General features: G+C 41.8%; 2 protein-coding genes and 1 long non-coding RNA gene across 3 annotated transcripts; 2 read left to right on the top strand and 1 right to left on the bottom strand.

Annotated features, from left to right (window-relative positions):
• Nucleotides 1–916: 916 nt before the first annotated feature.
• LOC117952371 lies at nucleotides 917–26626 on the top strand. The gene is made up of 3 exons (XR_004658402.1): nucleotides 917–1038; nucleotides 21585–21594; nucleotides 26616–26626. It is a non-coding gene; the product is annotated as an uncharacterized LOC117952371 (long non-coding RNA).
• Nucleotides 1134–19020, bottom strand: LOC117952368 (GRIP and coiled-coil domain-containing protein 2). Its single transcript, XM_034884605.1, has 24 exons — nucleotides 18789–19020; nucleotides 18068–18130; nucleotides 17863–17947; nucleotides 17702–17778; nucleotides 17489–17593; nucleotides 16800–17292; nucleotides 14689–16559; nucleotides 13939–14002; nucleotides 13739–13839; nucleotides 13288–13386; nucleotides 12102–12221; nucleotides 11025–11189; nucleotides 10784–10888; nucleotides 9826–9988; nucleotides 9069–9169; nucleotides 8802–8879; nucleotides 8552–8689; nucleotides 7159–7280; nucleotides 6510–6686; nucleotides 6134–6342; nucleotides 4173–4400; nucleotides 3820–3959; nucleotides 1542–1743; nucleotides 1134–1385 (listed from the first exon to the last, which is right to left on the bottom strand). Exons 1-24 carry the CDS (start codon nucleotides 18792–18794, stop codon nucleotides 1312–1314), a joined length of 4986 nt encoding a protein of 1661 aa, XP_034740496.1. The 5' UTR covers nucleotides 18795–19020; the 3' UTR covers nucleotides 1134–1311.
• Nucleotides 2343–3495, top strand: tmem223 (transmembrane protein 223). The gene has a single exon (XM_034884613.1). The coding sequence runs from the start codon at nucleotides 2521–2523 to the stop codon at nucleotides 3334–3336; it is 816 nt and encodes a 271-aa protein (XP_034740504.1). The 5' UTR covers nucleotides 2343–2520; the 3' UTR covers nucleotides 3337–3495.
• Nucleotides 26627–27541: the final 915 nt, after the last annotated feature.

The raw sequence follows: 27541 nt of genomic DNA, 5'->3' as shown, positions 1-27541 counted from the left end.
TTTTCCCCACCTCAACACGGAGGTCGCAGGTCATGGTGAGACACTAAGCAGCACCCTAGGGAGTCTTGCCCAAGGACACCTCAGCATGGAGGATGTGCTTGCTGTCATGGGGACCGTGCTTAAACAGGTCAGCTGTGCAGATAAAGTTGCATCAAATCTTTCTTGTTCAGTTTTTTTTTTTTAACATCAGCGCAACAACTGACAAAACCATTAAGTATTCCCAAATTAGATAAAGAAAACTAATGAAACCATAAATTGGCATTAAATAATAACAACCACAACAAATTATACAGCAACAGGAACAAAATCAAAAATCAAGTATCACTACAGGATGTGAGGAATCAAAACTCAAGGAATTGAAGTTATGATTTCAGAATGTGAGGCATTAGTGAACAACTGCAAAACCTGTCAGAAAAAGCGTAAATATGCTATTATGATAACGGAAGTCGTGTTGGTCACGTGAACCTGAGAACGTAGACATACACTTGTGTGAGTGAGATTATGATTAGACAGACAGTAAAGGCTTCAACAGACCACACCCAAGCTTTAGCATTGTTTTAGCCCATCAACTAAATCACACATACATACTGCTGTTTGTTTTCAAAAGCATGGGGCATTGATGTTTTCTTAATGTCTTTTTTTCTACCTTCTAGTAAATAATACATGTTGAAGTTTTATGATGTATGTTCATACTGTAATGAATGGGGGGTTATGGCTGCCTCGGTACAAAAAACCATAAACACTTCAGCATGCCGTTACAAGGGCTTTACTTAATATTCAGATAAAGAGTGGTCTGGGATTGCCTCCAAACAGCTTTGACTTTTTGATGCTTTGTCACCTTGGTGTCCAATACCGCCGCACAAGACCCAAGAACGCATTCACACGCACGCAACAGACCAGAGTGCCTATCAAAGCCCACCGTGTACACTACACGAAGATTTTCATAGTGCTAATGATTCCTTGTAATAACTTTTGAGCTTCACTTTGAAGGAATGTAACCTTCATGTCCAGTAAATATTGTTATATATACATGTGTCAGTGCACTGCAAAATCAATTGCACTGCAAATTCAAATCAATATTCATGTCAAATGATATGGTGGTATCTCTACCACACCCTTCCCTTATTCTTTTATGATACATTCCTTGGTCCCTTCTATGGTGTCCCCCCAACTTTAAAAATGCCCTAGCTAACCTCCCACTCATGCCACTATTTCGAATGTACAGCATAGTACCGGTTTTCACAGAAAAAAGCCCAGTATCATCTTTGCACTGGGCTCCTACTGTTTTAATGGGTTGGCTGATCATCCAAACTATTTGATCCCAGACCAGCTGTGAAGATAGGAGCTCCAGCCTAAGCCCCGAGACCCGGATCCCTCCTCCTGACCTGCACAAACGAAATCAAACAACATCTGGTTAGAAATTATGGAGACACTATTGACAGTAAAATAATGATTAACAGATCATTTTTAGGGAATTTGGGTCTGTGTGCAGTCAGATGCTGTGTGTGTGCATCTACAAAACTGGTTAACCTAGAACATACCTTGTGCAATGGCAGCCAGTTTGGTTTTCTCCTCTGGACTGAGCTGCAACATTGTGTGAATGACGGGCAGAAGCGCCTGCCTCTCGCTGCCAGATTGTAGGAAGATGAACTGCAACAGGACGTTCTTCAGATACTCCAGGTTGGCCACACTCTTCTCCCTCTCCTGGTTTCGTTCTAGACGACGCACTTCACTCTTCAGCAACTAGCAGGTAGAAAATATCAGCCACTTTAAACAATAAAACCCTTAAGCTTTGGCAAAGTCCCTGCATTTAACAGTTTTTGCTTCCCAAACTGCATACTGCTTACCAACCTACACTCTAAATCTCACTAGTGTGGACAAGATATATTATTTGGTCAATAGGTTAGCAACACCTAACAAGTCTTACAAGGTAGAGGCAAAAAATAACAACAAGTCAAACTGAAAAACTGACCATCATTTTAAGAGGAAACAAGGTCCGTTCAAGGTCAAGGGCATCACGCATACAATAAAAGTAATAATACTCCTAAGAAGAAGAACTTCAGACGTACAGTATAGTACCTGACTGAATCCGACACAGCTGGTATCATGCTCAATGCATTAAATAGCAAGCTCGGTTTTCTTAGTAGACAGTGTTAACTAGTTATTTATTAGGTAATACTCTGCAAGTGATTACAAATATAGAGCCATTCAACAAATTCGTTTTGTTGGTTTTACAAATGTCTATCTTCACCATAGACTGTTTATCCTAACCAGAGTATTTTTTGTACGGGCGGAATGGAGTTTTGGTCAGCGCTGCTTTCCGTAGTCTAATACGTCACACATGACAAGTATGGCGGCCCCACCTCAGCTGCAATTGCCCAGTGTGTTATAATCTCTTTAAAGGTCTATGGTTATAATACATTTATGATTGGTAGAAAATTAGGATTTCTGAACATATAGTATTATACGTGTTTGGTCTAACAGGTTCGGGAGAACCAACGCCAATTATCGCCGGGGAAAATGGGTTTACAGCGATTGCTATACGGGACACTGGAGTGTTACTCCAAACAGTTTCGACTCGTTGACATTCAGCAAAAAGTCAGTGTCGCGTCGATGTCCATACAGACTTCACCGAGCATGGCCAACATTGTTAACCGGGTTGCATGTGTAGCTGGTCAGTGTAGTAGGATATTCGTCCAAACAAGCCGCCGCGGTGCCGCTAGCAGCCAGCTGTCTGCCCGCCGCAGCCTCTGCACCTCCGCCCAGCCCTCGCGAGATGTCATCCTGTTCGAGCACGACAGAAGCCGCTTCTTTCGGCTCCTCTCGGTCTTCTGCGGCGGCCAGTTTCTCTTCTGGACATACTTGGGCCACTTCGCTTACACTGGGCTCAGAGACACAGGTGGTGCTACAGAGAAAGGGAAAGCCGAAGCGTCCACCACCACCACCACCACCGGGCTGGCTGGGTTGTGGAGTTTTGAGCTGAACCTGGGGTCAAACACCTGGAGGTACGGCTTCACGCTGGGATGCCTGGCAATAGGAGCGGGGATTGTCGGGCTCGGGCTCTTGTTCTGCAGGCGCTCTGTCAGCCAGGTGGTTTTGCACCAAGGTGGGAGGATGGTGACAGTTTCGACGCAGTCACCTTTGGGCCCAGGCCGAGGCCGGAAAATAACTGTCCCACTGTCCCAGGTAGCCTGTCATGCTCACAGACATGAGTCCCCCTCATTCATCCCCCTCAGGGTCAAAGGACACAAGTTTTACTTTCTTCTGGACAAAGAGGGGACCGTGAACAACGCTCGGCTGTTTGATATTACTGTTGGGGCTTACCGACCAGTTTAAGTTGTTATGGTTATTAAAAACTGTTGCCAAAACTGTGTTGGACACAAAAAACTAATGGTACTGGTCCACAGAAAGTGATTTGACATGGCTGCAAAACAAATCTGTCCATTTCTGTTTGATTCTCTCCCTTCAATTAAATAAAAATCTAAGATCAAATATGGACTAATTTGGATGAATGTATCCCCATACTGTTGACACTATCCAAATGTTTTAGAGAGGAGTTTTAATATATGGTCATTTAAGGCCTTTATTTGGATAGGACAGCAGGAGAGCCTCTATTTATGAGAAATATAAATATACAAATATATTTGTGAGATGCATTTAAAATAATGTAATATTTAAAATCACTTGGAATAATAGGAGTTATTTGAAATTTAATTATTTAAGTAACAGGAAACAGTTGCAACAGTTAAAAATGCTCTGAAATGAAACTGAAGAATGTCTAAGTTTTCTGAATGTGCGTACTTGTGTGCATATACATACTGTGATCTGCTCCATGAGAACAGCATTGGTGGCCTCCGTTTCATGCAGGAGGCTGTTCATATGTTCCATACTGCGTGTGGCTGTGCTCAGCTTTTGACTTAGCTCTTCTTTGGTAGGCTCCACCGTCCACACAAATGGCTCTAGAGACCAAATCAGAGCCAAAAGTTAAAGATCACGGTTTGAGAAAGTCAGGAGCACATAGATGGCAACAGGATCAGTGACCAAAATTTGTCCTTGATTGCCATATTTAGGTCAAAGATTGAATATGGAACTTGTGAGACAGGTAAAGTACTGTACAGTGCTTTTATAAACATAAGGACTGTTACAAGGTGCACCTCCTGTTTGGTACACACCTTGTTTGGGGTCTGGGGATGTGAGAAGCTGCTCCAGAGATGGCAGAGGCGTAAGAGCAGGAGAAGGGCTCTCAGTCTCCGTGGTCTCCATGCCCTCACCCTCCTCCCTGGCCATAGACTGGAGGTCGCTAAGGGCCATTAGTCCCAGCCCTGCCTGGTTCTGGTCTGTGTTTCTGCGCTGAGGGTCTGACGCCATGGTCTTACGACCGGACTGGACCGCCACTGAATCTGGAAGAGTGTAAAAGTTGGTAGAAGAACACATTTTTTTGTTATTCATCTTGCAACAGATGAATAAGGTTAAACAATAGAAAATTATTTTTGTTACTTTTAACATAAATTGTGTTGATATTTTGCTACCAAACGTTCCAAGGTCTGAAAGGTAGAATACCTAAATAAGGGCTTATTCAATAAAGAAATAATTGGAGTACAAAGTAGTATTAACATTTGTTGGATGTCTATTTTGTCAAAAAGTACCTCTGGACTCTGTGCTGAAGCAATATGATTAATCGTTACTATACTAAATAGAATCCCTACTTATTTTAACACCAAGTTGTGGGTGGGTGTCATACTTCATTGTGACATGAGGGGGCACCAGACACACTGGAGTTAACCACTTCATCAGTTGGCATAAAAAATGAAGTGTGAAGAGAAGGGTGAGAGAGAAGGGACAGGTGCTTGAGAGAGTGGGTGGACAAAATAGAAGATAACGATTAATGGGCCTGAAACTAAACCAATCCCCTCAAATTCCCACCTCCACTCTGCTACTCCACCTCAACACACACAAACTTGCAAGTGCAAAACACTAACAAAAGAAACGCTTATCTTTAGCCCATAATGTTGTGTCTGCAAAATGTTGGTACGTCTTATCCTTCTCCTGACTTGACAACATTCCTTGTTAAAGTTGTCCCTGTTACAGGTTCAACACGAAGAAGGACTCAAGATAAATCAAGCTGTAGAAAGGGACACCAATTCATAGTAGAATTAGTTTCCTGGACCACATAAATACTGAGCACAGGCTCTGCAGAGCCACAACAGTCAGCAACAAAGAACAGCAGAGAAGGATGCTGCCTCCACTGGTGTCTAACATGTCAAATACTGTTTCTGGAACTAGTATTTGTAGTTTGTCTTAATATACCGATTGCTTGTTTAGATAAAAGAGTAAATTGGACAAAACATGACAATTAATATAAATCAATCTGACTGTTTGTTACAGTTTAGTCATAAAAAACAGGCCAGTAAAATGTGTCCATGGGACCAGCAGTTTTATGACCCACCTGCCAAATAGGGCCAGTAAAACACACAGATGTTGAATGTTTCTCCATTTTAATTGCCATTACAGCCAAATACAGTGGTTAAAAGGCTCAAATATGACTTTCAGTAAAGGGTAATATTGGCCCCATGTATCGAGCAAATCCTGGCGTGCGTGTGTGAGCCTCTAATGACGAGTCTCTCCAGATGCCACAGTGAGCTGTTTGCCACACTGAGAGGCGGGAACAGAGCCGAGGAGCCTGGCCAACACCTGGCCATGCTGGAGTGACAGAGAAGTCATTACTATGTATTACTGTGTATTTGCTGAGTGACTCCAGAGGGCAGCTGTGTGGGAGGTGATGAATGAGCTCCCAGTGCTGCTCTACTGATAAACACACCAAGATGCTCCTTCCTCTGTTCCATCTCCCATCATTCCTCTCATAAAAAATGAGAGTGAACAAGATAGAAAACTTCAACACTCTAAACACTTGATGCTTTGATGGAACTCTTTGTAGGATACCAATCATGCACCCGTTGAGCTAACTGCTGTGTATCTTAGCGGCAGTAACTTCGTGGATAAATCTTTCTGATTAGCAATATAATAGATAACATACGTTACATCACGTGTTTCCACTGCTACTTCATGGACAGAATCACATACTTAGTGCCTGATTCATTTAAATGGATAGTTTTTGATTTGCTTCTACGCTTACTGTTCTGGCTCTGAAAGTAGAAGAGTTGCTCCTCGATGCGGGTCATCTGGCCCTGCAGGGTCTCCACAGTGGCCCGGTGGTCGTCCTGCAGCTTCCTCAGCTGCTCCCTGTAGGTCTGGCGCTGGCTCTCAACCTGTGAAGACAGGTCAGCCTGAACCTGGGAAAGATCTGACTTTAGAGCCCCATTTTCTGACTGCACCAACAGCAGCCTGGAGAGGGAGACAGAGTGAGAGGTAATTAAAGGAATCATCTAGAGACTTCTGCTGCCACAAGGTATCTAGGTAGTATGAGGAAGTGTACGATATATCAATATGGTAGTATGATAAATTCTAGACAACAAGGGTAAATAACGACTTCCGAGCAGAGACCAGCTCACCTCTCACGGAGCTCGGCCTCCTTGTTCACGGTTTCCTGGAGGATTTTGTTGTGTCTCTCCAGCAGAGTGTCGTGTTCAGTCTGGAGCTGCTGCAGCTCGGCTGTGCAGCTCTGGAGACTCTGTTGGCTCTCTGCCAGCCTGGACCTCAGCTGTTCTACCTGAGAGGACAACTGCTCCCTGCCAGAAACACCACATATTCATTATATTCATATCACTCTTACAGTGATGACTGACACATACTATGAATTAGTGTTTCCTTTAATATGGTCCATTGAGCGGCTGCCTTTTAACCTGTGATTTAATGAAATTAACATTTAAATTCTTACTCATGTGATATGATTTGTATTTTGCCAACACTCTGTATATATCTGAATAATATCCTAAAGACCGAGCTGTGTTATCAATCCTGATCCAAGCATTGAAACCGCACAGAACTTGTGCTTGTGTTAGACAATATGCAGTAGTATAAAGCAATTATTAGTTTGTAGCTATTAAGTCAACCTGTATTTCGGTGTTTTCCTGGGTGTGTATCTGTCTGCTTGTTTTGACGTTTTTTTTCAGTGACAGGATGCAATTCTCCATTACCCTTTCTGATTGCCTCTACATCTTCCTTAGTCATGCATGTTGGTCACACAGGAGTTCTCCATACCTTTCTAATTTGGTAGAGTCTCCGTCACTCTGGGCGGTGGTTTTGCTCTTCTGCTGTTTGAGCACATTGTGGACTCGTACCTTGTAACCCTCAAACTCGCCAGCTGTAGCCATGAGCTCAGCCTGGAACCAGCACAAAGATTAAACTGAGACGTACAGTAAATAACACAACACACATTTTGTACTACAGTTTGACTTCACCTTGATGGTCATGGTCTCATAGTTTACTCAGACGTAGACCTAAGGACATATTTTTTGTGACTGGTTGAGAAAACAACTGCAGAGACATCATTTGACTGTGTCCAACTGGTGAAAGACATGTAGCCATTTTCACTTATTTCTTTTTACCAATTATGTTTTAAATGTTTTCCCTTTCTCCCATTTTCTTAAATTGTTTTCCTTCTATCCACTAGTGCACTCAAACTCACTGTACTCTCGCAATTTACCTCCAGTCTCCAGGCAACTGTTTCAGATAAATAAAAAAAATCAATCATACATTTTAACATGAAAAAACTGTCTTTTAGGTTTGTGTTTCAGCTAGTGCAGATGCATATATCATTAAAACTGCTAGTGTCAGGTCTCTAATAAGACCCAGCTGAGCATTTTTCCACAGTTTCTTGACATTGTAAAGACTAAATGATTCATAAAAATAATTGAGAGCTTAAAAATGAAAATAGTGCCAAGTTGCAGCGTTACATAACCCAGCTCACTAAGCATGAGCTGGTGCAATCTTCAATAAATTGATTAAAGGTGGAAGTGTCTCTTATAGTTGCTGATGCTACAACTATAAAATATGCTCTTTACCCTTACCCCAATCTGGAGGAGATGTTCGTGATCAGTGAGTGAATACCGTTTGTACTACCGGTGTGTGTGTAGAGAGGAGTGTCAGTCGAACAACCCAACATGATTTGACCCAAGATGAAACTGAGGGTTTTGATCATTAACATTTGATTAATTGTATGCGTTCCTTATATGTTGCAAATTTTCAAATGGAAAAATGCTTGCCTTGAAACAGACCTTTTTACTCAAATGTAAATGCAGCAGGTATCTGAGATGCATAGTGTTTACCTTTTACTGAGTTTTGTCTTAGTCTCAGAGCTTGGATGGTAAGCAGTCAGGTATTTTATTTTATTTTATTTCAGGTCAAGCATGCCACTATCTTATTGCTGGGTAGCTTCTTTTTGTTATTGTTATTGTGACTGCTTACCAAACTTTATTACACACAGGGTGCATGCAGTGCTGTAGTGTGTGTGTGTGTGTATGTGTGTATGTATGTATGTATGTATGTATGTATGTATGTATGTATGTATGTATGTGTGTGTGTGTGTGTGTGTGTGTGTGTGTGTGTGTGTGTGTGTGTGTGTGTGTGTGTGTGTGTGTGTGTGTGTGTGTACCCTAGCAATGTCTCTCTCCTGCTGCAGGCTGTTGATGCGTTGCTGCAGGGAGCTGCTGGTTCTCTGTTGCTGCTCCAACGCGGACCTCAGCTGCTCCTGCAGACGATGGCGCTCGGCCGTCAGCTCGCACACCTCAATCTCAACGCACAAACACAAACGCACTTTCATTTGTGACTTGTGTAACTAAATGTTGATTTATAAAACTACATATTTTATCAAAAGGGATAGCTGAGAGAAGTGTAGCTGGTACCTTGGAGCTTTCTAGCTGCTGTTGGTGAGCTTCAAGCTCTCCTTTCAGAGCGGCCTGCAGCAGCATGAGGGAGCTTTCCTGCATGTTTGCACACGCACACACAAACAACTTTAAATGCATACAGCCGTATAAGCAACCGCGGCTACACACATATGATTTACTGTTGCTAACATCTTCAAGGCCTTCCCCACCATCATGCCCACGCATGGTTGCATAACACTATTTACATTCATCAGGCAGCAATGTTACACAAACACACAAACAGACCTGCATCTTGACATCGGCCAATTCCTTCTTGGTGTTCACCAGCAGCTGTTTCATCTTTGAGGTCTTCTCCTCCCCCTGGTCCAGCTGGGACTTCAAAGTCTCTGGAAACCCAAATTCACATGCACAGGCCATGCAAACATACAAACAGACAAATAAAAAATTATTTAGGTAAAATACATACTGTAATGACATTTTTTGCTTTATTACAAAGCTTGACAGTGCAGAGCAACAGCAAACCTGAAGACAGAAATATGTACTACTGTACAACAGAGTGCCCTGCTGTTTCATGGTTGACAGTAAATCATTAGGGCTCTGCAAGAATACTAACATGTTTCATATTGTATCAGTAAACGCTGACTGGATTACCTACAAATATGCAGATCTGAAATACATATTATTTTATCAACTATCAAAGGATCTAGAGTACATTGTCATTCTTATATTATTGTATTTCATTAGGTAAGTGTCAGACATCTCTGATGTGATGGCTCTGACGCCATTTTTTTTAATCACATATTTAATGTAGAATTGGAGAATACCGCACAGGTTGTATTGGTCTGATCAATCTTCAAATACCAATTCTGTGGAATCATACTGTGAGCCAACAACAGTGTGAGCACAGCTGGAATAGGAATACATCTATCTTTTGGCTAGACCCCCTTATCCTTAAGGGTCCTACAATGTCCCAGCTGACATTGTAGACGTATTAATCTATGCGTTAAAAGAATAAGTGTAAATGTGAACGTCTCATACACACCGATTTTCTCTTTGAGTGTGTCCTCCTTCTGGGTCAGTGCATTTATCTGGGCCTTTAACTCCTTAGCACACTCATCTCTATCTGCAAGTTTGACGTTGAGTTCTTTCACCAGGCGTTCGTAGTCTGCCATCTCCATGTCCATTAAGGAGCTCTGCTGCGCCTCCTGGAGGTAGAGCCGACACACCACATCATTACAGGGAACAAAGCTAAAACCTCATATCCCTGTCAGTCAGCTCATTCATCTCATTTAGGGAAAAAGAAAATTGGTTCAGAATTAAAGCTCACTTCACCAACTTACTTTATCTTCATCAGACATGTAATTGACTGCTTTTAAACTTTTAACTTTTTCAAGAGATTTCCTCTATCTGTGATTGTGTGTGTGTGACTGTTGAGAACCTTGCAGCCTTAGGAGGACTTCATATTTTTCACAAACAGTAATTTAGGAGCTGACCTTTAAAAGCCTCCTTCACTTCAACTTCTTAAGCTACTAAAATAATTACAATTCCAGACACACACACAATTAAATCTTTAACTATGTGGTAGACTTTAAGCAAAAGGATATTTTGATGGAGTTATACATTTTTGTTGTAGGTATCATTTAACTTTACGGAACCTTTGCCGAAAAATAAAAAATTTCATTATTTGCTTTTTTGATACTCTGAAAAAACTCTCTCGGTATCAACCTCAAAAATACCGTGTCGGGCTGGCTGTACTAACAATGAGGACACATGACATGAAGTCAGACCTCCATGGCAGCTTCCATGTACACTGTTGTACTATGTAGGTCTCCACTAATGGAAATGAAACAGCAGATCCTGCAGGCTATAATTGCTCTCTTTCTCTCTGAGAGGTTCTGCTGTAGCTGCAGGCTGGCCATCACAAGTCCAGTTGGTTGACTGGACAGGCCCTCAGAGACACTAGTGTCTGAGAAGTTGTGTATGTGTGTATGTGTGTGTACCTTGCGTAGCTGCTCCAGCTCCTGGGCAGTCTGCTGAGACTGTTGCTTCTGTTTGCGGAGCTGGGCTGTCAGCTCTTCTACCTCCTTTGTGGCAGATGACAAGTCCTGGAGCAGCAAGCAAACACATGTTCAGTTCATTTTTGGTATGTATATAGTATATATTTCATATTATTATAGACTGGAATGATCTCTGATAGGTACACAACAGTAGTACAGAGTATCCATCTCTCCAGATTTCTACCTTGATCTTCTGTTCTTTCATAGCTCTCTCAGCCAGCAGGTCTCTGTCCAGACTGGCTGACTGTCTTTGCAGCTCCTGGTTTTGGACTTCCAGCTGCCTCACTGTGCTCCTCAAGGTCTCCATACTGGCCAGCAGACCATCTTTCTCACTGCTCAGTGTATCATTCTGTAAAAACAATGTATATGCTACTATCATATGTCAGGTGCTACACTACAAGACAGCAACTTGTCAAGAAGGTTTTTACCAGTAGAGAAAATGTGATTTAATGATAATTTGTGAAATCAAACAAAGTGTGACACATACAGTGGCAGTTTTGAGTTTAGTGGTCAACCACTGAAAAACTATTACACACTGAGACTGCTGCTTTTCTTTTTTTCAGATTTGAGGGGTTTCACATGAAAATGCACATGTACTGTGGGCAAATGCGTCAAACCTGCATGTACGAACGTGACACATTTGAAAGTCATTCATGCAGATCTGACAGCGGCAGGCTCTGAGGGCTTTCTCTGCAAGGAACACCAGCACCAGCAACAGCAGCAGCTACCTCCCATGATCTGTCAGCCAAAGACTGAAACTAGGATTGGTAAACAAAGATGTCCAGACATACTCTTAGATCCCTGACTAGCTTTCAGTCTGCCTGCCCCCATTCTCCTGAGACCCATAAGCGCACACAAGAATAAACCTGTGTCTCAGAAAATGGTGCTGCACTAGCACACAGCAGATGGAAGCAATACTCTGCTCCATTTACCTGCCTGTTGTTCTCTCATTGGAAAGAGACAGTTATGAGCTTGGGGAGAGGAGTATATATAAACAAAATTTCTCCCTAGCTCAGCCAGCCACATTTGATGGGCTATTTGTTGGTGCCAGGCTGTCAAGCGTAGCTGGATAAAGTGGCACTGGCTAAAATGGCTCACTGTAAATCAGAAGGAAACTAAGTTATGTGAGAAGCATTGGAGAGATGTATCGCTGGACAAAGTGGCACTGCTTAGATTTACTGGAGGGTGAGAGCAGTCTGTGTGTTTGTTAGTGGTAATGTGTGACTGTGTGTCTGAGTGATAGAGTGTGTATTTGTGTTACCTGTGTGACAGCACTGCTGAGTCGTTTGGTCAGGTCAACAATCTTTCTCTCTGCCTCCTCCACCTTCTCTCTCTCTTTATCCAGTTGCTCTGTCTGCCTGTCGTAATCTATCTGCAGGTTCTACACACACACAGACACACACACACACACACACACACCTCAGCTATCTGCTGCATTTACATTTGAACAAAACTCTCATTACAAACAACAGAGTGGTTTTGTCTCTAATGGAGACGCAGTCGTAAAGCCCAGTGCAGTCTGGGGGATGCTTATGGAGACCTCTGGAACTGACATCAGGCAAAAAGGTCTGCTTCAAAGCGAGCATGTTTCCACTTGCAAATTAGCAACAGATTAGGAATGCATACAATTAATCAAATGTTTAATGATCATAACCCTCAGTTACATGTTGGAAGAAAATCTAATCATTTCAATAGTCCATCATATGGAGTGACATTTGGATCCCAATGCTTGTATCATTTTCAATCAGTCATGGAGGCAAAAAGAACAAGGCTGTTTAAATATTGCCTTGTGTGGTCCATATTCTTACTTATCCAACACAAAGAAATATCTTTTACATTACATATTTATTCATGCTCTATTATGGGTTCGAGCATTTGATTTGCAAAGGAAATAAATATCAACTGGAAAGTCTGCATCCCTGAACCACATTATGCTAAACAACAAGGCTTTTAACTCCATCTTTGGTAAGATGATACACAACTTACTAAAAAAAAGTGCAGCGACTTAAACGTTCTGAATGAATGAAACGTGTTCATGTTTACATCTCTGCTACCACGGAGCTGCCATTTGAAGCCAGTCGGATCAACTAAAATAATGCATGGCTATCTATCCAAAAACAAGGCTATTTTCCATTGTTCCTGAATAGTTACCGTTTTGCCGCTGTTGGCATCAATGTCTTTCTGGAAGTACCTTTTAGTCGTATAATTACAGAATTTAACAGGATATTCTTTTTTTTTCCCAAAGATTTTTTGGGCATTTTAGGCCTTTAATGACAGGACAGGGGAGATAGAGGGGGAAGGATATGCTGCTTAGGGCCGCAGGTCGGAGTCCAACCCGGGCCCGCTGCTTCGAGAAGTAAACCTCAACATACGGGAGCCCGCTCAACCAACTGTGCTCTCCGGGCTCCCTAAGCAGGAGATTCTGGCAGTACTCCTGACCCACCTACCTTGTAGCCTTCAGCACCGTGGATGATATCTTTCATAGAGCTGCTTACTTTCTCCCTCTCTGCATTCAGTAATTCTACTTTTTCCTTGAGGGATGCAACCTGAAAGAAAATCAAATAAAATGTACAATTAGTAATCTAAGAATAGAGCAAATGTTTTATTTTTATTTTTTAAATGTATCTACCGTCTATACAATTATTTATCTAGTGTCCTAAACTTGAGGCATTGTTTTCTTATACTAAAAAATTAATAAAAAACAGAGCTTTTTTATTTTGGAATTTCTTTTGAAATGTCCAACAGATTTTTATAAGTTGTATGGTTGAACAATTAGCAGGAATCACTGTATCACATGAAGTCATGTGGATTTACTTTGTTTAAATGCCACGTTCATGTTGTTAAATGAAACAGTGCAAATTAAAATGTACAGTTTAGACATGTCATGCTTCACTCTACCTCTTTCTTGCTGATTTCCAGCTCCTTCTTTGCTTTGATGGCAACTGATTTGATTTTGTTCATCTTCTGATCCTTTTCTTTGTGTTCCTTCTCCAGGAGGGCTGAGGGGAGCGAGGGATAATTATTACCTGCTCCAAAGAACAGGCAAAGTAAATTGTTTCTTGAAAGACTGTAAATTTATTAAAATGCCACCTGCATACCTATTTTCTTTGTGATCTCAGCAGTTGCATTTTCCTCAGAGGAAGCAGACTGGGCAGCAGACTCCTGAGAGAGAAAAGCAGGAAAGAGCAGAAAAATGTAAAAAGCACTCAAATTACATGTCAATCATTATTGTTTTTTTCTGGTGTGAAGCCAACATCTAATATTTTTGCTAATATTTATTTATACTTTTATAATTTCTGAAATATTCCCCAAAAACGTACATGCGTTTTGTTATTATTCCTAATTGAGTGGATAAGCCAACTGCAATATTTCTAGAGCTAAAAGACACGTTGCATTTATCTATCAGTTCATCTAGAGATTATTTCCTTTAGTATGCAAGATGTAAAAAATAATGCCAAATGCCTGCCTAGAAGAGGAAAGAAAACAAGCAAAGCCTCTCCTTAATCAAGCTGTGAACTACATATATGTTAGGTAGTTTACTTGCTACATGACTTAAAGCCACTATGTGCAAGTTTGGTAATTTTCAGATTTTTGCCAATTTCCAATGGTGTTATCAGAAAAGGCACCATTACAGACAGCAAAGCATCTAATCGATTAATGTGGCTTCATGATCTTGTCTGATCAGGCAGTTCTAAGCAAAATGTGGTCCATTAATGACTTAGAATATTTATCAGAACATCACCAGGGAGTATAATCAGGGGAATAACTGTCAAATTCCCATTTCTGTGGACAAACAAATGTGGAACACTATTCTAAGAGGAAGCCAACACATCAGGAGCTCCACTCACCTGGAGAGCAGCAGTCTCACACCTCAACTGAGATATGTGTGAATCCTTCTCTGCGAGCTGGTCTTTAAGCTCTCTTCTCTCTTTCTCCATATTTGTCTCCATTTCCCCTTTCTCCTTTTCCTCTTGCTCTTGAGTCATAAGAGAAATGTGAGCCTGCAGTCTCTGGTTCTCCTCGTGCATCTTCTCATTGACTGACTTCATGTCCTCCAGATCTTTCTGCAGCCCTTCGGTATCATTCACCACCTCCTCCAGGTTGTTTCTCAACATGCTCCTCTCCTGTTCCAGGTCTGCGATACGAGCCTGAAGCTCCTTTTCCACCTCCTCTAATCCTATTACCACTTGGGCCTCCTCTAGACTACTCTTCAACAGCACCCTCTCCTTTTCCAGCTCATCAACCCGTGCTTGGAGCTCCTCGACTACCTCGGTGGAGTTTCGGAGTAAATCAGATTGACTTCCCTCCAGAGCTGTGATGGTAACGCGGGCCTGCTCTGTCTCCTCTGTCAGTGAATTCAACTTCACCACAAGGTGATTCTTTTCAGATGTCTCCTGTTCTAGCTGAGCCTCCAGGGCTGCCAGCTTGGAGGCCAAAAGCTCCCTAGTTTCCTGGACTTTGGAAAGCCCAGATGATGCCTCGTCCAATTTCTGGTGAAGGTCAACCTTTTCCGAAGAGAGGTCTTTGATAGTCAGCTCTAAAGTGGAAACCGTCTCCCGCATTCTTTCCACCTCCTCTTTCAGGCTCTCCTCCATCTTCTCTCTCTCCTCTTTCAGATGTTGCACTTCCTCCTCCTTCTCTTTTTTCAGGCTTTCTAACTTCTTCTCTTCCTTTGCTCTCCACTGAAGTGCCTCTTTCTCTTTCTCCTCAAGCAGCCTCTCTGTTTCTTTTACTCCCTCATGGTTCATCTTTTGCATTTCCTCTTCTCTGTGCTGAAGCTGGGATTGTATTTCGTCTCGCTCTTTAGTCAGCATGTTGACAATCTCCTGCAGGTCTTGAGTCATGTTTTCCTTCATCTGCAGTTGGGAGAGGACCTCCTCGTTCTGTCTGGTCAGTTCCTCTACAGATTGCTTTAGTTCACAGGCCAAAGTTGTTTGTTCCTCTACAGACGACGGGAGTTTCTGGTCATTGCGTGCAGAAGCTTCAAGCTTTGGCTTCAGATGTTCTAGGTTCTTCATCACAGTGTTGTTCTCCTCTGTAACCACTCTCACCTTCACCAACAGATTATCCCTCTCTTGGCTAAGTTCGTCCATCTTTTCTTGGAGTTCCCGTAAAGTTTTGCCCCCCTGCTCCTTCATGGCTTTGTACTGAAGTACAAAATCTTTCGTCTTCTCACCCAGTTCTAGCTCCACAGCTTGCAGTATTTCTCTCATGTGTTGACACTCAGCCTGGGCAGAGTCTCTCTCTTTGGTCAATGACTCACATTGGGCCCTCAGCTCCTCTGGACAGATTGCTGACTCTTTCGACTCACATCTGTCTTTGTGTGCTTTACTGTGTTGCTGAAACTCTCCTTGGACTTCTTGTTGGTCCGGGTCCAGGGTTAGGGCTGGATCACTGGGAGCACTTTCACGGCTCATCTGCAATTCATTGATTTTGAACTCCATCTCTTCTCTCTCCATCTGAAACTCCTCCTTGGCTCTCTCCTGCTCTGCCTCAAGCTCAATCTTCACATTACTGAGCAGGGTAAGCTCATCCCGCAACATGGTGTTCTGGGCTTGAAGTTCTTCCATGGCTGCTCTCAGTCTTCCGATCTCTGTCTCCTCTTCATCTCCTTGGCTGGAGTCACCCTCAGTGCAGGCAGACAGCTCCAGCATTTTGGCGATCCCTGAACTGCGGGCAGGTTCCTCGTCTTCCTCCTGCACATCCTGCAGGTAGCTGTCTGGAAAAAAGAGGTAATGTTTATGTACAATTTATAGATTTCACTACCCATTCAAAAAATATTGAATTCATGAATCTAAAATAAAACCCTTGCCCAAAGTCTGCTTGGTCCACAAATAACTAGAAAAAAGAAAGTTAGTGAATGCTGCATCATTGTATGGATAGTTGAAATCCACTAAAGGGAAAGTGACAGATCTAGCTCCTACTCTGACCTCTTTGCATGAATGTTGTACTGTTTTACCTTTGAGAGCGAGCTGCTCGGTCAACTCCTCGTGGAGTAACAGGAGACGCTCCCTCTCCATCTCAAAGTCCTCCTCCAGAGCCCTCATTTCCTCATCGTGCTGCAGACTCTTCTGAGCCAACTCCTCTTTGAGGTTCTCCACCTCCTGTTGGGCCTCCGTCAACTCCCTTTGGTGGCTCTCCTGCAGCTCAGCGATCTCCTGGGATTTTTGCCCTTGAATCCCTTCCAATTCAGCTCGAAGGGTTTCCAGCTGAGCTTCAAAGCAAAGGCGGACCTCTTCAGTGGTCTCTTTTGCAATGGCTTGTTCCCTCTCTCTTTCACTCTCTCTCTTCCTGTCACTTTCTTCCCGGTCTTTCAGTAATCTCTGGAAATAAGCCACTTCTTCTTGGTGTTTGTTGTTAGATTCCTCAATGCTGCTCTCTAAAGTCTTAATCTGCCTTTGGTGATCTTCTATCACACGGTCAAGCTCTCCTTGCAGTACCGCTAGATTATCCTAAACAAAATAACAGTCACGTGTGTTTTATGACAATCTGGTTTCCATATAACCATACATGCATCAATGAATGGACTTTACAATTTACAGAAATACACTAAAATGTCAAAGATAATTCAGAGAAACCACGTAGAATTCAACAAAACTGGCAAATTAACCAGTGTTACACAACGTACAGTATTTTGTTGTATTTTACCTTGGCTTGCTGCTTAGTCTTCTCTAGATCTTTACCAGATTTTGAAAGACTTTGTTGCACTTCTGCCTTCTCCAGTAGCAAGGCATCCATCCTCTCAGTCAACTCCTAACACACAAACAATTTACATAATGCGGCATGAAAATGACGCACAGCATGTTAAACAGAAAAATATTTATAGCAGACACACGATGAAATGCTGCAGTGCAAACAAACCTGTATCAGAGTGGAGTCATCTGAACTGTTATTGTTTTTGGACTGCTTTTTGAGGGATTCAACTTCTTTTTCCAAATCTGAAAGAAACAAATCAAGTCACATACTTGTACACTATTGGTCAACAGAGTCACAAACAAGTTTGTATAAGAAATTATAGCTACCTGCACATCTGCCCTTCATCTTCTGCAAAGCAGCCATCTGCTTCTTGGCAAACTTGATAAGGTCATCTTTGGGGAGCGTGTCCAGCTGAGAATAATATATAAAAAAAGAGCAAAAACATGAAACCATACCAACATATTTAACAACTAATCATGTTCATACAAATCTAGACTCATAAGACACATTTCACACATAGATGTGCAGTACCTTTGACTTGGCTGCACCTGCTGGCGATGGAGCCACATGCTCTGCTCCTGTACCACCAGGGTCCTGTTTCAGAGAAAGGGGGTGAAAAGAAATGACAAACTGAACTAGATAAGAAACATTTTATCATCTTAGGTGCAGATTGCAACAATGACATTTAAAAGCTTTGTAGGTATGCTAGATTTTTTTCTTCTTCGTTTTGACTCGATTAATGACCAGTCTCACAGTCAACACAGTATTTCTTTGGAAAAATCCGAAATCTTAATGTTGTCGTTAAAAGTAAATTGTTGATAAAGTATGTTAAGCGTATGTGTTATTTGGAGCCCTTTTTCAATTCGGCATAGATGGACCAAATGTCGGCTTTAAGAAAGGTTTGTCTTTTCCTGTGTCAAACAAAGTACACTTGATGGCGGAAATACAGCAAAAATATGCCGGTCGTACCTAAACGATACAGTGTTATGCGCCAGCTTATTGTCATGTTCTACCAAGTAACGTGTTTCTCGATATTAGGCGTATTTAAATACCAGGGTTTGGACTGTAGTTAGAGACATAGGGTTAACCGGTTAGTCTTTAACAGCCTTTTTCCAAAGTCCCAAACACCGCTACTACAAACGGCAGAACATTGTACTATAAGTTCATTTAAGATGCTATAACCTTACATGTATTAACGTTGCTTAGTTGTGCCAGACTGGCTAAAGCTAATTCCTCGTCACTGAACATTTACCTCCATCTCAGTCGAAGTTTATCGCTCGCTAGCTACTTCGAGGTCGTCTGTAAAGCAAAGAGTGGTAGGCGGTAAGCTGTCCCGGATAGCGTCAAGCGATATTTGAAATAATATCAGATTTTTTTTTTAGATTTAATACGAAAAAAAACCTCTGTTATGGTTCTGAGTTAACAAGCTAAAGCAACGACTTGCTTCCGCTAACGTCAGCCACGTGACGTCAGCAACATTTACGTCAAACATCCAACAGGATCAGCATCCGTTTTTTGTCCCGTCCAGTCTTTGGCAGATTGTACCCTTATTAATTATGCACAGACAATCCGATTTTATTCAACATTTTTTAGCTTCCAGATACAAATACCTATTTTTTTTACACGTGGAAATAAAAAAATACTAGTAATAACAATTATCTGTCACCAACCAACAATAGTCTTACCCCACTTTTGCAGTTGTATTTTACACCTGGCCACCTGCGGTATTACCTGGAGGCAGAATTGTCATTGACCACATGGTGCATGACCTGACATCTCAGGTCCTCCAGAATGTGTCAGAACTGAGTAATGAAAAGGTCAAATTAAGCCCTTTCACCTGTTTTCAGAGAACTGGGTTGAAAGCCATCATGCCTGGGCATCCAAACTAGATTACAATCTAGAAAAGTGAGTACAGTAGAGTGAATAAATGTGGCCCATAGCCTCAAGGAATAAAAGCTGGGCCATACATTAAATATGCTCTTAAAAATTTGTGAATGACTAATATTTCATTGCATTCTGACCCTTTGGACCCATTGTGACTTGAAGTGAGTGCACATCATAGGCAGCAGAAGTAGTAGTAGTCTAGTAAAAAGACCTTGTAAGTTAGGAGAAGCCTATGGCAATGGATTGTTTTACCTACAGTATGCTAGCAACGGACATATTGTGTAGTACAGTAGTGCTGGGAAAAGGTTTTATGGTTTTTGCACAATATGTTGTAGCACAAATTAAATAAAAAGGAAATTACACAAAAATTACAACCTTGTATAAAATAACCACAATCCACACTGTTGTGTAACCTTAACCTTTTTTTTCTAAATTTGATAAATCCGGTTAAAAACTGTTGCAACACATGTGGAATAAGGTGTGTAGTAATAGTGTTCAAAAACGTTATGTACAACCTAAATATTAGATCTCAGTAGTATAACACAAGATTTTGATTAAACATTGCTCTACTAACCTTTGCACACCCTAATTGATAATACATGTTACATTGTATTAACTGCATTAGAATAAACAGAAAGTAGAGCTAAAACTATTTTTTTTTAAAGCATCTCTTTACTGTGAATTTGTGCAGTGGAGTAGTCAGAATAAGATCTCCTCACTAACATCAAACATTACACCTTAATGACAAGTAAACCCATCTTAATGACCAGTATTCAACATTGACAGAACACGCAGATCTTGATTAGAGACAGAGAAGTGATGTAGAGACAACAAACACCTTTAAATGACAGATTGACAAGGTGGCTGCAGACAGAACACGCTGTGGTTGAAAACCTTTGTAAAACTAGCTGCTCTGATCATTTTTACTGTGTATGCAAGGCCATATGGGGGCATACAATTACAAACCCAAAGCTGTCTGATGCTGTACCATGATGTTGTTTTGGGACTGCTATTGGGAGGTGGCGGTGGTGGTGGGGGAGGAAGGTGGGGTTTCTGCCCTTATGCTGACATCAGGCCTGTCACAAACTCAGTGGATGGCCTAGCTGTGCTTCTGTATTCCCATCACGTGAGGTCCAGTTCTATCTATTGAATATGGAGAGTGTCTGTTTTGACACAAGTGATAGAAGCACTGACAGAGGCAGCTTAGCGAGGTGCCTCTCATCCTGACAAGGCTGGGGTGCTCTGGGCAGAGGGGCAGGGGCTCCGCCGACTCCCTGTCTCATCTGGAAGAGACCCATCTCTCCCTTCCACCCCGTCTGGGTCAAACCCACCCATCCATCACAGCCCCTCCCTTGTTTTCTCCCAGGGCATCGAGCAGCCATTTTTCTCCCCCCACTCGTGGCCGTCAGTCAGGGACGGCTTTGCAGTAATATAACTGACACTGGCTGGCGTTCAGGGAGAAATGAATAGCCTAGCTGGGTCTATCAGGACAAGCAACAGACACCCCTTACATCCTTCTCTCTCTCATTTTGTCCTGCTAGTTTTGTCTCAACAATCACCACATTTCAAACTAACATGGAGAGGGAAACACATTCTACTTTTTCCTGCCTGTCTCTCCTCATTTCTGGAGTGCCCCCACAACTGTAAACATGAAAAGGCGTTTTGTACATTTGACTTTCCAAATCTGAATGTTGCACAAATGTTGTGGGAAATGAAAACAACAGTCGGTGCTCATTTTAAAGTATAAACGTTTTTTAAACTGATTTTATTTTAAAGAATATATCTGTTCTGCGTCAAATTTCCCTTGCAAAGATTCCTGTCAGTCTACAAAGATGCACTAGGTCTATGCAGAGTCACTCTCTGCTGAACTGCTGGGTGACACAGTATTTCTTTTTTCATGGCTGTAAAGTATAGCTGTGGAGCCAGTTCCAAAACTGTAAATGTGTTATGGTGACAAACCTTTCTTGTAATACCAAAAAAAAAAGTGAATGTAGAATGGTAAAAAAAAATATGAAAAACTTGTCCTGTTGTTTACATAGGCTTCAAGCGTTAAAATGGTATAAGGGGTGTTAAACAACATGAACAGCTCCACAGCTAGGAGAGCAGAGGAAGTTCATGCCACCCCCAGCAGTTGAGGCTATACTTTCCCAGTTGTGACCAGCAGCTAGAAGACTGTCATAGTGATAAAGAGCAAAGCATAAAAATGAGACATTGTGGTTTTACAGGAATTCTGTGCAGAACTATTTCTGGCCTGGACGCAGTGATCTTGTCACGCTTACCATAGTCTACATCCTTGATGTTCCACTTCTAGGATTGGTCCATTCCTGCCGGAAAATCCACAAAATATCGCCCGTATAGGCCAGATATCCGTTGCCTTGGGCTTCCTTTGTGTTGGCATCATAAACTCTGGTCAATTTATGTGGACAATGGTCAACCTTTTAACTAGTCTCTGCAGGGTAAATTCAGACAGCTAACCAGACTATCTGTCCAATTTGAGTTTTCTATTGCATGACTAAAACGACTTTTAAACCTACGGTACACCAAAAAAAGGTCTTTCCGAGCCTATTTTGCAGTGGCACCGCAGCTTTTCTCCAGTGCTTAGCACCGACCAAGACAATTGTTATTGGTTTAAAGAAATGCCAATAAAGCAGAGAACGTTTTACTCGTATCCCTGAATGCTATGTGGAGTAGCCAGACTCTCCTCCAGCTCACTTTGGAGGAGAGTCTGGAAAGCAAGACTATATACTATAACCGGCCAAAAAAGCTAGGTGTTAGCCTCAGTCATCCCTTGTAATTAATCAGTGTAGTTGTAAAAACACTGAAGTGAGTGGTCCAATAAAGTAGTCGTCCTCTCCAGACTCCATTCCCCCTTTCCTCCTCCATTTGCTCCCCCACTCCACTGCACTCCCCCTCCTACCCAATCAGTGAAAAGTGACTTTGGGGGTGGCAGGATGGAGTGGTTATGTCACCAACCCCCTACAGCGTGATTGAAGCCTTTCAATTTTAGAGGCCAAGAAAGATGGAGCCGTAGATTACCCCATTACGACATTGGTATTTACATTTGATTGAATGAATCTCTCAGATAAGATTGTTACTTTACTCAGCATACTGATCCACCTCTTATTTTGTTCTATGCATTGGGCATTTGTTTTTTTTTCCTGACATTTTACCTCTGCAGACTGGCTGAACCATTAATAGCTTTGACATTTAAATGTTTTAATGAGTCAGTTGAATCTCTCAGATTGTTCTCTTCACTACAGAGCCTAAGAGTGTGGGTTTTCTAATGAATAACCAACGTTTTTACTCCTAAGATGACAAAATATATCATTATGTTCTGAGCTGCTGTTAATAGTTTTGGCGCTTTACATAACAGGTTAAAATTTAATAAAGTCTGCGTGTCATAAAGTCAAGAGAAGGCACTGTGTCCGATGTACATCATTAATCAAACACAGCTGTAGCATTTTATTTGATGATATTTCATAAATAAACCTGGTTTTATTTTATGAATTTGCAAACTTGTGGCAGTACTTGACCCTCTCTCATCACTGCTGCTAAGGGTCTCTTAAGAAAGGCCAATTTTGCCCAAAGGAGGTTAAGACAAGGGGCCCTATTTTCCTGAGACGAGCACAGATCAACGACCCATTTGATCGGAATGAGATTATTGGTAAGAACTACACATTAATGTAACCTGCAACACACTCAGCTGAAATTGCACTGTGCATAATATTTTGGGTAACATTTCTCTAGTAACATATTAACAAGACAAAGATTCTCTGTCTTTTTAACAAAAGTCATGGTAGCAGCTCTGTAAGGCTTTACCAACACACAGTGGTGCTTTGAGCTAAATGTTGAAGCTAGCATGTTGACATGCTCACAATGACTATGCTAACATGGTATACTGTTTACCTTGTTCACCATCTTAGTTTAGAGTATTAGCATGCTTACGTTAATTAGCACTAAACACAAAGCAGTGCTTGATGGAATCATACTTAGTTTTGAAGGTTATCTATCGCTAACAGATTTGTCTACAGAGGTAGTAATCAAGGTAGTTTACCTTGATTTTGTGTTTGTGTGTGTACATGTGCGTAGGTGGAGGCCCCATCCTGATGCTTGTCTATTATTGATGTGGCAGAGTCCCATCCTGTCAACTTGGCCTCTGATCTGATGAATCCAAACTGCATAGTTGACCTTTGATCTCCATGATGACCTATCTCTCTGGTTGTTTTGACTTTTTGAGGCAGAAGCCGCCCTGTAACACCACCAAGTCAGAGACAACAGAACAATGTCAGTAGTGTTTCAAGAGTTGTAAATTATCAGCATTTATTTGTCACAATGTTGATAGAAAACCATGCTGGGTCTCTTAATATTTTTTTGTAGAGCATACGTATATTAATAAATACATGAACTTGTTAAATCCGCCACTTTGAGTAGGAGTATTGAATTGAGCGATTGAGTGATTAGGAAGAAAGAGTAGTAAGTGTAGCAGTTTTGTCTTCCGTGCCCCTTGGCTGTCAGTGTGTTGTATATAAATAGTTTGGTGGCTCAGCAGGAGAACAGCACTTCATCAAGGACCACGGGCACAACATGCATCCGTCTGCACTCACATCAGCGCTCAGCCTTGATTGCAACAGTCTTTCCTTTACGCACTCCATTCCCTCTTTTGCCCTGCTCTTCCACGTGCTTAAGGCACATTCTGCACATCCTGTACAGATCTTGTCGATTCACTGATTTGTTTCCTCCAACAGTGGAGTTGAGACAAGGCCACCTTTTTCCAAGATAACACATGACTAAATCTTGTCAGACAAATATCCCAACGGCCCAAGAAATGTGCTGATTATGTGTTTCTGGAATTTTATGCTGTTTAATAGCTTTTATTTCTGTAAGTGGTGACAATTATTCTGCTCTTACAGGATGTGCTGAGTAAAATGTCCCACATGTTGCACTTCCAATTTTGAAGTTGGACAGCATTGCATTGACATGCAACTCTGTTGGGACATCAAAGGCAAACAATAAATAACCATAACATGTTGAAGAGATTACAGGTTTGTTGCCTAAAGAGCACGCACATTTTTTTATTTAGTTTTACTTCTTTCATTCAGTTTTACATTGTGTTTGTCCGAGCTGATATCCCAATCAGTAGCCTGTAGGGCTGTAACTAACAGGTAACATTTTAAATCAATTCAAATGCAACTCAAACTACACAGTGGAATGGATGTGATTGTACAAAGTAACAGGTGATTGTACAAAGAGTCCAAAATGCTTACACACATCACTCTGAGAGATTTTGAGTCACGATTAAACTTTCAGCACGGTTCAACTAGTGTCCTTCTAGGAGCTGCAAAAATCCCTCCAGTTGGAAAGCGGCGTATGAGAAAGTGACCCACTTCTTACTTGATTTATTACCTCAGTAAACATTTTTCATAATGAGTTTATGGTCTCAATCGCTAGTTTTAAGTCTTCTGCAATACAGAATGATGTTCATTTTTTGAATTATGGTCTCGTTGATTTTAAAATCGGCGATAAAGCAGGGGATGTTTATGGGCGTGGCTGTGATGTGATTGGGATTGTCTAACGTAATGTAGATTGTAAGCAGCTCCTCCCTCTCTCCTCCGTCTTGTGTAAAATCGTCACATCTACAACCAGGATGGCTGCGCCCGTAACGGCAACTCAACAACTCATAGCAGATATTCACCAACCGATGGGTGACATTCTCTGACCATTAATATTAACAGTCCATGCATGCAGCCAGTAACCAGTAACATGGCCCAAACTCAGCGTTCCTGGTTCAACAGAATGATTTACTTGGTACACATGTGTTATTAACTCCTTGGTTATTTTGCGCTGGAATTGTCCTTTAAGTTAATGAACAAACTGGAGATGACCCTCATCTCCAGTTTTTTTTAGAGGCCTGAGACCTGCCGCTTTTGAACACTAATAGAGGTTAGCGATCGACAAGGCTAGCTAATGCAGAATAGCATCAGAATGTTTGTTAAGACCTTCAGTGACCACGTCATTTTTCATTGTCATTGTGTTGTACATTACCCTGTTGTGCAGTAGCTGTGGAAGCTAATCTGTACATTCACTCAGGCTAGTGAGGCAGCCCTGAAATGTCAGCCCTGTTTAATGCATGGTTCTTAAAACCACCCAACACACATGTACATGTACACGCACGCACGCAAGCACGCACGCACGCATGCACGCACGCACACACACACACACACACAGCAGACCAGTGTTAATTTCATCAGCAGCGTTGGAGAAACAACACAGTTGCTGATGGCTTGGAGAGTGATGAGGCATTTAGATTTACCAATGACAGCTATTTGCTAAGTGTGACTGAAATACTGCCTCCTCTCTCGCTCTGTATTTCTTTTATGTTTCTTTTCTCTCCATCTTTTCCTCTCTCTTCTGCTTCTTGTCATTCATCATAAAACTGGAGGAGCTGTGGCCTGTAACCATTGGCCTGTGTGTGTGTGTTTGTGTGTGTGTGTAAGAAGAAGACTATTAATCTCAACTGAATGTATCTCATTTGCACTGCCTCAATTTTAATCAGAGCTAATGGAAGTGCTGGCCAACGATCAGCTCAGCCCTGGTCCTCAGCTAACACACACGCACGCACGCACGCACGCACGCACCCACGCACGCACACACACACACACACACACACACACACACACACAGACACACACACACACACACATACACACACACACACACACTACAGCACTGCATGCACCCTGTGTGTAATAAAGTTTGGTAAGCAGTCACAATAACAATAACAAAAAGAAGCTACCCAGCAATAAGATAGTGGCATGCTTGACCTGAAATAAAATAAAATAAAATACCTGACTGCTTACCATCCAAGCTCTGAGACTAAGACAAAACTCTTTGTTCTGTAAAAATGATTGCAATGTTGCACTTTATCCTATCTTAAGGGAAACCACTGTCACAGCACAGAGACACATTGTTGGTCAACCACAATTTCAAATTCGGTAATTATAATATAGTTACTAAACCAGGTATGATCTGTAACTTCAACATTTTTGTGGTTGGCTTGTTTGCCGTACTATCAGAAGTTAAAACCGAAGATTAACATACATTTCTTCTCTGTGTCCAGTGGAAGGACTGATCTGGGAAGTATTGGCTTGGGGGCAGGGGTGAGGTGAGGATAGATGGATAGCCTTTGCTAGAAAAGAAGGAATACAGCTTCTGGTAACAAAGTTGTCTTATTTACATGTCGTGTTGTCCCAGCTGGCTCTCTGACATTAGCCACTGGTAAGCTTAAACACAAGGGTTACCTGGTTTTCAGAGATGGAAAATGTATTAATCCTGCACCTTTACTATCTATCTTTGGTGGTGGCAGTAGCTCAGTCCATAGGGAGTTGGGTTGGGAACCGGAGGGTCACTGGTTCAAATCCCCGTATGGACCCAAAAAGTTGGGATCGTGGATTGGTGGCTGGAGAGATGCCAGTTCACCTCATGGGCACTGCCAGGTGCCCTTGAGCAAGGCACCGTACCCCCCCGACCGCTCAGGGCGCTGGTTCAGCTGGCAGCCCAATCACTCTGACATCTCTCCATGTATAGTGCATGTATAGGTCCTGAGCATGTGTGTGTATTTCAGGCCTGTGTGTGAGTACTAACAAAAAGTGTGTACACAGAGTGTAGTGCAGTGATTTCCCCACTGGGGACTAATAAACAAATTATCTTATCTTATGAGGTTAGGTGTTGTTAAATGTATTTATATAATTTAATTAATGCATTCATTAGGACAAAGCGCATTAATCAACATTACTGTAAATGTACCTGTGTTAGCCAGCTGACAAAATGCTTTGAAGCACTGCGTGCAATTATCAGAGCTAGTTGTTTATGGTCCATAAATACCTGACAATGTAATCACTGTTTCAATGACTAATGATAATATTTGCCCAGCACTGACTGTCTGTATAGTTACTTTGTATCTATTATTTGATGCATACGTATTTATGCTGATGTCACAAAGGCCTATTGTCACAAAGGCATATCTGCTCAAGAAAAGTTAAATCAGCAGTTACAGATTTTTTTAGCCTTTTGGAGCAGAAACAAGTTGTTGACACAACATTGACATATCACCTTCACAGTTGA

The sequence above is a fragment of the Etheostoma cragini genome, chromosome 11, assembly GCF_013103735.1.
Source record: "Etheostoma cragini isolate CJK2018 chromosome 11, CSU_Ecrag_1.0, whole genome shotgun sequence".
In the NCBI taxonomy this organism is placed as follows: Eukaryota; Metazoa; Chordata; class Actinopteri; order Perciformes; family Percidae; genus Etheostoma; species Etheostoma cragini.
Note: the sequence above shows the minus strand (reverse complement) of the source record. Positions and strands in the feature narration are given on the sequence as shown.

Excerpts from the sequence above, each read along its gene's own strand:
- LOC117952368 (XM_034884605.1), bottom strand. Across the intron at positions 17,948-18,067 it reads CAGGTGCAGCCAAGTCAAAG|CTGGACACGCTCCCCAAAGA; the intron begins GTACTGCACATC and ends TATTATTCTCAG. Across the intron at positions 1,386-1,541 it reads ACTGGCTGCCATTGCACAAG|GTCAGGAGGAGGGATCCGGG; the intron begins GTATGTTCTAGG and ends TCGTTTGTGCAG.
- tmem223 (XM_034884613.1), top strand. The coding sequence starts at position 2,521 with ATGGGTTTACAGCGATTGCTATACGGGACACTGGAGTGTTACTCCAAA.